Raw genomic sequence first — 12,656 nt, forward strand, 5'->3', positions numbered from 1 at the left:
TCTACATCGTTTTGTAGTATCACACTATTTCGCTCAGTTTTCGTTACCATACATAGTTTTGTGTCCACACATTGCTGTTACTCCCTTTATAAACAATCTGAACATTAAATAAGTGAAAAGAGAAGATTATTTTGCAGAACGAAGGCAGGAGCTGCAGTCACCTTCCCCGATTCTCACAGGTCGCTGATTCCTAGTGGGGATTTCAAAGTGAAAAAAACTCCCCAGCGCATTAGTGAAATGACCCCACGGCCGTGATCTAGTGCAAGACTGAGAGTCAACGCTCACTGATCCAGAAAGAGGTTTTTTTGGGAAAGCTGCTGCGCACATCGTACGAGCAGCCAGATGACTGCGGGCCACAGAATACAAACCCAGTTATTATACTACACGCAGCTCCGCGTTATTTATAATCCTCAGATGAAAAGGACTCTTATGATCCGGAGGAATGTTACAGAGCAGACAGGACTCGGGGCCATCAACTATCTTCGAGGCGATCACGTATTTTATTTACACACTTAACTGCCTCCATATTGGCAGCCCAAACCTTGGCCGGCGCGCCATGGACACTAAAAGACTGAACGGTAAAGCAGTGGAAAATACTTATCTAGATTTTCACTGAATTTTACAAGACCTATTTAAAATGTTATGGGCAAAAGAATAAAAGTAGCACAGACAGAGATGATGTCAGGGCCGACATCGGCATTACTCAGGTACAGCAAGATCGTCCAGAAAGTGAACGTACGGAGACTGAGCGCAGACAAATCTCATCTTTTTCCTACCTCCCAGGGAGAGATTTACCTTTTCTTCCCATAGTCGGAGCTATTACAGCATTATATACTTAATTAGCATAAGATACATTCAGGTTCTGGCAGGACCTGGCTGCTTATGGGATTATACACACGTGGACAGATGTCTATATCTAAAGTTCACATTGTACCCGGAATAGCAAGAATTAACAGTCAGTCCTCGCTCTATGGTGTCCTTGATAAAACTTGGCCAATACACCATCCGTATTTTATTCACTTGAAATCAACAAAAATGTTTTTTTTTTTCAGTTTTACTTAAAAACCTTAATTACAAATAACAATAACTAAAGGGTTATTCTCATGTTATATATTAGGTGCAGTCAGATAAACACAGAAAGTTTGCGATTAACTTGCTTTTTCCAGCTTGCTATGTATTCAGCTTTATTCTTTACTGACTGTTGACAAGTGGAGCAGCCACCGCTGATAGACCGTGTGCAGCGCTTACAAGTAGAGATGACCGAACCAAACTGTAAAAGTTAGTGGTTCGTACAGGACACCTAGTGTCCGGTGCTGAACTCCAAACTCGGACTTCCGTTTTACAGTTCGGGGAGGAGAGAGAGAGAAGGAGAAAGAGACTTTTTCCTGCTCTAAAGTTCAGGTCTACATTTATTTCTATGGGGTTCAGGTTCAAGTTCGGGTACAGTTCTGTTACCCGAATCGAACTTTGGACTAAATTTCAGTCGAACCCGATGAACCCAAACTTCAATGGGTTCACTCATGCCTACTTACAAGCTCTTTTGTGCCTTTGTTTTTTAAGGGGTAACATTTCTCCTTGTGGAGAGTGACATTCCAGCTCTGGCATGCCAATGTAAGGAGGCTTGTTCACCATGCAATTCTCCTCTGGGAAATTAAATATGCAAATTGCCTCTTCAGAGAGCAAGACTTGAACTCTATACCTGTCTATACCTAAACCTGTTGGAAGGGGCAATCCTACAAATCACTATCAACCGTTTAACGAGCCTTGTAATATGACTTAGGATAAAAGCCAAATTAGAGTCTCAATTTGCAGAGACAGTGTTTCAGGGTATTGCCCCTCATCAGTGGAAAGTATGAGAACTGATCAGAGCCTCTCACCTAGCCAAATAAATTTTCATACTTGCACTGACGAGGGGCAATACACCAAAACACTGTGTCTGCAAATTGAGATTCTGATTAGGCTTTTGTCCTAAGTAATATTACAAGGCTCGTTAAGGGTTGATAGTGACTTGTAGGATTGCAGCTTCCAACAGATGGCGCTATAGAGTTCAAGTCCTCTTCCTCTCTGAAGAGGCAATTTGCATATTCGTTTTCTAAAGCACCCAGAAAACACTCATGAGAATGAACATGTACATTTTCTATGTAGAAACAACTTGCTGGCCATATTTTCAGTCTTTTGAGCATTTTGTAACCACTTCAGATCTCCAAAGACACCAAGCGGTTGAGTCACTAGGCCATTCTTCAGGTGTTTTCTACTCTGTAGATGCTCTATACTTTACAATACAAGTCAAAGGGAAGGCTAAAAAGATGTCTTTTAGAGCGTTTTGTGTTTGAAAAAACAATAGCTGTTTCTTCATTGTTAAATGGAGGTAAAACAAAAGTCTGGAAAACGCCAGTAAAAAACGACGCCCCAAAACCGCTTAAAATAAAAATGCCGGCAGCCAAAACCATAAAAAAAAGGCCAAAAATCCCCACTAAAAATGATGCTTCAGTGATGTGTTTCCTGAAGCATCTTCATTTTGAAAAACCAAGTGGATTCGCCCACCTGTAAAAAAGTCATCTGCATATAACCTCAGTGTGAAAAACCAATGGGTCTACATTGGATGTATTTTAGAAAAGAAAAATCTGTTGTGGATTTTTCAAATGTATATTGCAAAATCTGAGTTAGTTACATGCAGACTTGTCATAAATTTTGCTACAGATGTAATACTTCAGAATACTTCCTTTCGGCACTGAAGTAGTTAAAGGGAGTGTTCCCGTAGTTAAACCTCTCAGAACTGTTGGTAGGCCAAGCTAAGAGGTTAGCATCAGTGGTCCAGTCAGTAGAGTAGAGGGGGGAACTTAGTGCCCTGACCAAGCCTTGAGTGTTATAGAGCTTGGTCCTGGCATAATGCCTTGTGGGCTGCAGTACCTATAATCAGCCACAAAATGCCACTGTCCTGGGTGCAGATGTTAGGTTGAGTCTGCTAGCAGTGTTACAGACAGTGATGGGGTTAATGCTGTGTGATGACAGTCCACAGAGGGTGGGCACATTAGGAAAATCTCCGCTTAGTTTCCAGAAGCAGGAAGTGATGAGTAGTAAGAGATAGGACAGTGAACTGTACGGGCAGCCTGTCTATATGGAAGCTGCTAGGGTAGACGGGAGCTCCATACCCTCAGACAGTGGGATCACCAGTGTAAAAGTCTCCCTACGCAAGAGTCCTCTTAGCTGGCCGGAGAAACTCAACAGAGGTATTGAGGACCCGGGGCACTTCTAGTCTGCAGGAAGCAGAGGAAGATAAATAGGACTCCAGGCTAAGACGTGGAGGAAATATCGGATCCAGAACACTGTTGGTATTGCAGAAGAGTCTCTTGGGCTAGAGATTAGAGTCACAGAGATGCTTCACTTAAAGAGGGAACCAGGGATGAAGATGTTGTCAGCTCCTGTGAGGGAGATAATAACCTGTCGGGCCTAAATACTGTACATATTCCTCTTCCCCAAGTAAAGTCCAAGTTATGGTTAAGAACCTCGTGTCCTCTTAATTTATTACAGCCCTGGTCCCAGAAGAGAAATGCCTGGAGACAGCCGCGATCCGATGGTTTGAAGTAAGTGGAGAGCCCCACATACACAGCCACACATCAGAGGGAGGACACAAATTGTCTGTAGGGTGCCAGAGCGAGAGGGGGCTACAGCTCGCCCACGACTACCTCGCTGGGGCACCTTACACAGATATGTCTCAACGTTTACCCATTGCAAAAGTAGTAATTCGTTATGAAAATCCGCAGGATACAATTTTCCACATGCATTTTGCATGGATTTTTTACTCAGCATGTAGAAGAGATTTAGTCAAATCTCTTTCAAACAAAGCCGCCTGAAGAATGAACATGTTACTTATTTTAGCCGCTTGAAAGTTTCCGAACCATCAAGAGGTTAAAGGAAGTAGCAAAAGATTGAACATGTGCACAGCAATGTCATTTTGGCAATGCTGTGCATTGTATTTATTTTTTACAGAGGCTTTGTGGTACTTTTTCAGGGGAATACCAGGCGTAAACCACCTGAAAAAGACGTTATTTGCACATAGCCTTACTATTCACTTTGGTCAAGTAGGTGGAAAAGCGTGAGAATCCCAAACTGTCTGTCCTCCATTAGTGATTACTAGGCATAAAGTTCTCTGTGACTCTATGACCTCCATACATTTGTTGCATTTTTACTTTTGCATTCTCATACAACTTGCTATTACCGTGACACCTCATCGGCTATATTTAGGTGGAAATATTACTTTTTTTTTCCATTACAAAAATATTTTCACTTTCCTACCACAAATAAAAAAAAGAAAAAAAAAAGAAACTGTTCAGGGCGGCATTGAGTATTAGTATTTCCGCACTAAGCCTCCCACACGTTTCGCAGTCATTCTGAAACGAGTAACTTTCAGACTGCTGCAAAGAGTCAATGTGGAAGTACCAATTAGTGTAGATGTTGTACATCCTAATATGACAATATAAGGTTTATTATGCGGTATAATATTAATTTCACAGCTTGGAAATGTGCAGGCTGAGCACATTTTAGCATAATTACAAAGTCACGGTCCTTACCATCATCCAAGTAGGCCTGATCCAGGTTCTGCTCTCTCTTAACAGTGACTCCTGAAGGTAAAATTTCCTTCTGTTCTGCGGCTGGAGGACCATTTTTAGGAGACCGCTGGCTGTTGGACTGCTGTTGGATTACAGTCGGATAGTTGGTGGGACTTATTCTTTGTGCTTGGGTTGGTCGTGTAAGACTAGGAGTGAAGTCGGAGCACATGATGTGCTGGAACTCTTGGTGGCTTCCACATCTTATCTGATGGTTGGTGGGAGAATAATGGATAACTGGAGATGGCTGATGGTTGGCTGAAGATTGGACTGGAGAGCTGGTATGGACAAGAACTGATCTATGAGGATCTGGAATGGTGATCTGAGAAGTCACCAGAGCGGGCTGTTGATAGCTTAGTTGACTGGGACTAAGACTTTTGCTTCTTTGGTATAGAGCTGCTGATGGGTTTTGCTGTGGGTATCTTGAATCTGGTGATGTGAGGCCAGCTCGTACTTGTTGACAGGAGCCCAAGTTGGCCACTAAGCATGAAGGGGAATCACTGCCCAGTGGATGCTGGGGGTAGAAGGCTTGTGGCGCTGTTCCTAGCCCAGTGAGTGCGCTACTCCCAACTATGGAGTGATATTCATCAAGAGGCTCTGTTTTAATGGATGGCACTGAAATAGGCAAAAAAATAAATAATGCTCCAAACAGTGACAAACCTAAAATATAATGCACACCTCAAAATTGAAATTGCAACACCAAGAAGATAAAGTCAATAGCGTTATAGAAATCACAAGATTGATAGAAATGTTAATGTTATGCAAATGATGAAAAAATGGAAGCAAAATCTGGATTTTTTCAGTATCGAGTATAAGCACCAGGTGCAGATATCATGGCATGCTATCAATAAGGTTAATGATTGTCTCAGGAATGTTCTGCGGTGCTGAATGCACTTTGGCAAATCATCATGTTTCGCTGCTGGCAGCTCCCTTTGTAATTGCCGACCAATTATGTCCTACATGTGCTTGACCATACCACTGGTTTTTCACCTCCAACCCAATCTAATGCCGAGCTGCTAGTGTATCTGGAATGAAGACTAGAGGGGTCTGGCTACCGTACAATTTGCTACCCCACACCATAATTCTGGGAATAGGACTGTTGTGACGTTCCCTCGTGAAGGCCTCTTCATGGCATTCCCATGTGGTCTCATCAGATTCGAAGAATGGGGTATCCATTCTCTACTGCAAGTGAAATTACATACGGAGCCTAAGGCATCACACAGTGTCTTCACAAACAATAGGCGTTTGTACGACGTTGGGCTACGAGCCAGATGTCGAGCTACAGGTGCTCCATTGACTTTAGGCCATCGCTCTCAAAAGGCATAATGGTGCTGAGAAAGTCGGCAATGAAGGCTGGAATGGAGGTCTGTCCTCTTCAGCGATAAGTCCCACTTTTGTCTTGAATGCAATAATATCTGGAGATTCGTCTGGAGATTATATGGGCAACACCATGAAGAGGCCTTCACAAAAGAATATCACACCGGACTGGGATTTTGGTATGGGATGGCATAATGTACAGTAGCCGGACTCATCTAGTCTTCATTCTAGGCACACTATCAGCTTGGTGTTATACTGATTTGGTTGTGGAACCAGTGGTACGGTCCTTTCTCCAAAGTGTCCCAGGAGCCATTTTTCAACATGACAACGGAGGCTACATGTTGCTCTTCCTACTGTGAGCAGTCTGCGAGGCCTAACCATACTACCATGGCCTGCAGTGTCTCCGAACTTGTCTGTCATCTAGCACATCTGGGACACCATGTAGAGGCTTTCACAAGGGAAAGTGAAATTGGACCAGGAGCCATTTTTCAACACGACAAAGCTAGACTGCATGTTGTTTGTGCTACTGTGAGCAGCCCGCGTGGCCTAATCATGCTACCATGGCCTGCGGTATCTCTGGACTTTTCTCCCATCGAGCACATCTGGGACATCACTGATTGGCAAAGGGAGCTGCCAGCAAGTGCATATAGCATGGCAGAACATTCCTTAGACAACTATTAATAAGCTCACTGATAGCTGCCCAGGCTGTAAGTGTGGGGATTTATGACATTCTATGACTAAGGGCTCCGACCAGAAACGTGTCAAAATGTTTCCTGTTTTTTTATTGTATGCATATCCCTCTTTCTATAGACATGAAATAAAGATTGCTAAATTTTATCAGCCGCTAGGATTCCATTTTTTCTCCAGTTCTATTTTGATCCCTGTCGTACATATTGCATTCATTTTTTATAAGTACCCACGTGTGAAAAAGGACTTAAAGAGTAACCATTGTTTTAATTTTCACTTCTTAAATAATGACTGATCAATTTTGGCAGAGAAAGAAGCTAATTTTTCTGATAAGATATATTACAAAGTTATTATCATGTGTACTATTGATTTATCAAATGAAAAAGAAAATGATGGTTACACTTTAAGTAAATATATGTGACGGTCACGTACCTGGCAGGTAGGTAAAGTGCTGCGCCTGGCTTCTTTTTCTTTTCCCATTTATGACATTGAAATTCACTTTCACTGGAGAGTTGATATGTCTATTGCGATATTCTGGCACCTCCACGAACAGCATGCTCTAAACATGACCAGAATGGCAGTTACTTTCTGAAAACCCATGTGCATGCTCACAAATTTAATTAAAGGGGTTGTCCACTACTAGGACAACCCCTTCTTGAACTAAATGTTTGGCCCCAATAAAATAAAAAACCTATACTCACCTCCAGTGTCGGCTCCATTCCAGCGGTGTTAGTACTTGCGGTCCCAGAGCTATGGTCCGGTGGAATGACACGTGGTACCCGGTGCCCAGTCAGCGCTGGCATCACTGTCCCCGCCTTTGTACGGATTGAACATGAAGAGGAAGTCAGAGATCAGCTGCAACCTTAGCTTCCTCTTCATATTCAATCCGTACGAAGGCGGGGACAGAGACCGCGATTGCTGACATCATTGGAACGGAGCCGGCACTGGAGGTGAGTATAGTTTTTTGTTATTTTATCGGGGCCAAACATTTAGTTGAAGAAGGGGTTGTGCTAGTAGTAGACAACCCCTTTAACAAAAATATTTTTATAGATACACTCCTCAACGTTGAAATTGCTACATGAAGAAGGAAAAGCCGTGGAGTTATAGAAATCACCAGATGGATAGACATGTTCCTAATCTGCAAATAATAAAAAATGGAACCAAAAGTTTCAAAACATCTCGATTTATTCAGTATGGAGTATGAGCACCACATGCAGGAATCCCCGCACTTACAGCCTCGGCTGCTATCAGTGAGGTAATTAATGGTTGTCTGAGGAAGGTTCTGCCACACTGAATGCACTTGAGCAAATCATCAAGATCCACTGCTTGCAGCTTCCTTTGTAATTACTGACCAATGACTTCCAAGATGTGTGAGATATTTTGAAAATTTTGTTTCCATTTTTTATCATTTGCATATCATTAACATGTCTATCGATCTTGTCATTTCTATTATTCCACAACCTTTCCTTCTTGGGTTGGTGCTGAAACTTTTAGCAGTGTGCATATGTATATTTATATATATAATAGTATATATATATAGATATAGGGCAGCAGTGGTTAGCATTGCAGCCTTGCAGCGCTGAGGTCTTGGATTCAAATCCCACCAAGGACAACATCTGCAAGGAGTTTGTATGTTCTCCCCGTGTTTGCGTGGGTTTCCTCCGAGTTCTCCGGTTTCCTCCCACACTCCAAAGACATACTGATAGGGAATGTAGATTGTGAGCCCCAATGGGGACAGTTCCAATAATGTCTGTAAATTGTCTGAATTGTAAAGCGCTGCGGAATATGTTGGCGCTATATAAATAAAAAGATTATTATTAGTATTATATATATATATATATATATATATATATATATATACACACACACACATATATACAGTATATATGAAGTCTGTATGTGTGTGTGTGTATATATATATATATATATATATATATATATATATATATACATATATACAGTATATTATTTTTATTGTTTCATTTATTATTATTATTCTTTTAATATTTTTTAAACCAGCTGTTGGAGGCACAGTTTTATCTGAGTTATATATGAAATTATACTCAAGCATCCATATTTTACTTTCTCCTACTTACAGGCTGACTTTTGTCTTTATCCACTGTGGCTTCTGTCTCCCAAATCTGTTGCCCATCTGAAAATAAAAAATATATATATATTTAATTGTTGCAGTAAACTTTTCATAAAATCTGGTACACTGGCAGCAAAAATTATATCCCCTGTACTGTGTATGGCTACAGGATTCCGGTGACAATTGATTTTTTAATATTTTCCAAAATTGTGGAGTGGATCCTGGAAAATGAATAATTTATTGGATCACATAAACTGTTCTGTGTGTTTTCACTAAATGATCACTTATGTCTGACGGGGGTGTTGAAGACTGACATTCCCTAATAGCAAAATATTAGGGTTGGCGGCAAAAAAAAAGGGCTGTAAAATATTAAACAATTATATTAAAACATCCTGTAAATGAGAGCCACAAAATGCGTCATGGATTTAATATGGGTAAGACAAGTGTGAAGAATTGGGATAGAGGAAAACAAAATAATACTTTCTGGATTCTTGCAGCTCAAAAGAAATAGAAGCCTAGATAACAGATGGTATGACTATTTCCCATTGACAAGATACATTAAAGGGATACACCCATTATAAGAAGGTATGGCAAATTAGACATTTTGCAAAACTCTTCTTTGGGTCAATATAGGGATTTATATAGGGTATCACCGCCTTGGCTTTCACTTCCTAATCCATTATCCTTCACTGACTCCTGTGACCAAAGCACATTGTATGGGATAAAGAACACAGTCAAGTAGCGGAAATGTCATTTTCCACTGTGCAGCAATATAGACGCTAGGTAACAATAGCATTTTCACTATTGGGATTTTGTCAGATAAGCAATTTTAAAATGGGTCCTGTCAATTTTTCCTAAGGCTACGTTCCCACTATGTGCTTTTGGTGACTTTTTTATGTTGCAGATTTTCTGCACCAATTCTCCAGCTGTATATGTAAATTAAGTGACCTGCATTTTTTCATTGCGTTTTTTTACATGTGTTTTTATCGGGTTTTTGAACCTGCGTTTTTTTGTCTCTTGTTGGTCTGTCATGTTCTAAATAAAGCTGCTTTGTTTTTCATACTTCCTGGTATTTGGCTTTGACAAAACTTTATTGTTACAGTCATTCGCAGCATCAAATTCGCACCATCAAAAACTCCCCAAAAACTCATTGTGGGCACACAGCCTAAAGGTGTTGCATTCTACCGCCTGATCTGACACTGGGCCTGAAGGGATGCAGCTGCACTCAGCCAGTATTGTGAACGGATCATGTTCTAATCAATCGGTACTATGCATTACACTAGGCGTTAAATGCTTCTGTGCCGCCCTGGGTGCAGTTGTATCTCTCCTTACCTCATATTAAAGCAGTCAAGACAGTTATAATTAATCCAGCCATAGCAAAGCCAGGAAGGCTAGAGTTACTATCATTGCTCTACAGGTTCTGATTAGGTCACCAGGCTGACCCTGCATATAACCAGGCTAGCTGTTCTCCTTAGTCAGTCAACTCAGGGAAGCTGACCAGACTGGATGTGTCTTGTACTGAATGTCAGTCAGCTCAGGGTAGCTGACCAGACTGGATGTGTCTTAGGGCGAAAAGTCAGTCATGTCAGGGAAGTTTACCAGACTCGATGCATCTTGGAGCTGAAGAGAGAGACAGGCCAGGATCCCTCTCTGAGAAGTCTGCACAGGCCATGTTCAGAGAGCCGCAAGTATAAGTGGTTGCTATGAACAACTACTGTTTTGTATAACCGAGCTGGGACTAGCTCAGCTGTGTATGAGTAGTCAGGGTCTGTTCTGTTTAGTTAGTGCCTGGCAAGGCTAGGGATTAATGTTTATGAATTTGGTTTTGGTGCTGTGCAACATGTGTAAACAATAAAAACTGCATGTGCTTGGACCAAAACTGCATTGCCTGTATGAACACTACCTAAGACCTAATGCCTATCAGAGAGAGCGAAACCCTACACAGAATTATAGGTCAGAAAGGACTGGGAAATAGTGTAGTCAGGCAGCATGGTGGATCAGTGGTTAGCACTGTTTTAGCACTGGGGTCCTGGGTTCAAATACCACCAAGGACAACTTCTGCAAGGAGTTTGTATGTTCTCCTCGTATTTGCGTGGGTTTTCTTTCTTCCCACATGCCAAAGACATACTGATAGGAAATGTAGATTGTGAGCCCCAATGGAGACAGTGATGCTAATGCCTGTAAAGCACTGCGGAATATGATGGCACTATATAAGCAAAGCATAATAATAAATAATATATAACATAAAATTTCTTTAGCGTCTATTTATTGCTAATCACAACTGTCACAAAACACCAATTTCCCCTCAAGGGTTAATTAAGCGTGCCTTCATTACATATAAATGTTCGGCAACTGACAACTGTGTTAATTTTTTTGCACTTTCCTGTTTTCTTAATAATCTGTTATCTGGTCCTTCTATCTCCGATTTCTGTCATATGAATCATCAACTAGAATGATAATGTGGTCTAGCAACAATCCTGAGGGCTGAAAACCACACGGGATTTAACAGGTGCAAAAATATTTCATTACTAAGCATATTTTTTTAAAGCATTTAAGAACAAAAAAAAATAGTCTGGTTATCAAACCGCACGTCAGTATCAAAGCAATTGCTCCCTCAGAGGTTTTACTGTAAGTCACAGTATAGTAGAATGAAACCATTTCTGCATCACATGGCTGCAAAATCAGGAGTAAAATAAAATCTATTAATTATCAGCCCGGCCATATACGTTAGATACCGGTTTGCCAAACTCGGTTTCGGCTGACAGTTATCTCTCCTAACCTCCATACACAAGCATCCTCGCCGAGTGCACATGTTTTGTATGGGTGTATAGAAAGAGGGGAAAAATCCGGTGGCATCATATCTTCTTTATGAACAAATGCATCAGGCATGCTGAAAACCAACAGCCCAATCCCTCTGTCCATGTGTAGAACCCCATCCACAGCACATGGTCAGCAGGTTTAGTTGATTTTAGTGTAATCTGTATGATCGGTTTTAGATAGCCAAAAAGATATGTCAAAAATAAATTATCTTAACCAATGTCAATACAGAAATTAAAGGAGTTGTCCACCCTTGGTGACTTTTTTTTTGCAATTAGGCTTCATTAAAAATTTTGCACCATTTGGCTTTTACAGGCTCTTTGTGTCCTAGTACATTTAACTTTGATGTGGTTTGTGGTCATATGTCAGCTGAGAGGAGCTCAGAAAAAGCCCCAAATGTGGATGAACATATATATATATACACAGTGGGGAAAATACGTATTTGATACACTGACAATTTTGCAAGTTTTCCCACCTACAAAGAATGGAGAAGTCTATAATTTTTATCGTAGGCGCACTTCAACTGTGAGAGACAGAATCTAAAAAATAATCCAGAAAATCACATTGTATGATGTTTATATAATTAATTTGCATTTTATTGCATGTAATAAGTATTTCATACAATAGAAAAACTGAATTTAATATTTGGTACAGAAACCTTTGTTTGCAATTACAGAGGTCAGAAGTTTCCTGTAGTTCTTGACCAGCAGCGATTTTCTCTCCTCCACACAGATCTTCTTCAGATCTTTCAGGTTTGCTAGGCAACATTGAGTTTCATCTCCCTCCAAAGATTTTCTATTGGGTTCAGGTCTGGAGACTGACTAGGCCACTTCAAGACTTTGAAATGCTTCTTATGAAGCCACTCCTTAGTTGCCCTGGCTGTGTTTCTCGGGTCATTGTCATGCTGGAAGACTGCTGTCATCAATACTCTTCCTGAGGGAAGGACGTTGTTGGCCATCCATCCTCCCTTCAATATGGTGCAATCGTCCTGTCCGCTTTGCACCCCCAAAGTATGATGTTTCCCTCACCAGTCTTTATGGTTGGGACGGTGTTCTCGGGGTTGTACTCATCCTTCTTCTTCCTCCAAACACGGCGAGTGGAGTGGATACCAAAAAGTTATATTTTTGTCGCATCTGACC

General features: G+C 41.1%; 1 protein-coding gene across 6 annotated transcripts in view; it reads right to left on the reverse strand.

Annotated features, from left to right (window-relative positions):
- Positions 1 to 12,656, reverse strand: part of NFATC2 (nuclear factor of activated T cells 2) — a 143,227-nt gene that overhangs the window by 47,324 nt on the left and 83,247 nt on the right. For all 6 annotated transcript variants that reach the window (XM_073682735.1, XM_073682734.1, XM_073682733.1 and 3 more), the window contains exons 7-9: positions 8,708 to 8,763; positions 7,044 to 7,170; positions 4,572 to 5,222 (exon numbers count right to left, since the gene is read on the reverse strand). In XM_073682735.1, the coding sequence (XP_073538836.1) occupies positions 4,572 to 5,222; positions 7,044 to 7,170; positions 8,708 to 8,763 (834 nt within the window). The remainder of the gene's footprint in view (positions 1 to 4,571; positions 5,223 to 7,043; positions 7,171 to 8,707; positions 8,764 to 12,656) is intronic.

The sequence above is a fragment of the Phyllobates terribilis genome, unplaced genomic scaffold (assembly GCF_046119375.1).
Source record: "Phyllobates terribilis strain yellow unplaced genomic scaffold, ASM4611937v1 Scaffold_5__5_contigs__length_657084704, whole genome shotgun sequence".
Classification (NCBI taxonomy): domain Eukaryota; kingdom Metazoa; phylum Chordata; class Amphibia; order Anura; family Dendrobatidae; genus Phyllobates; species Phyllobates terribilis.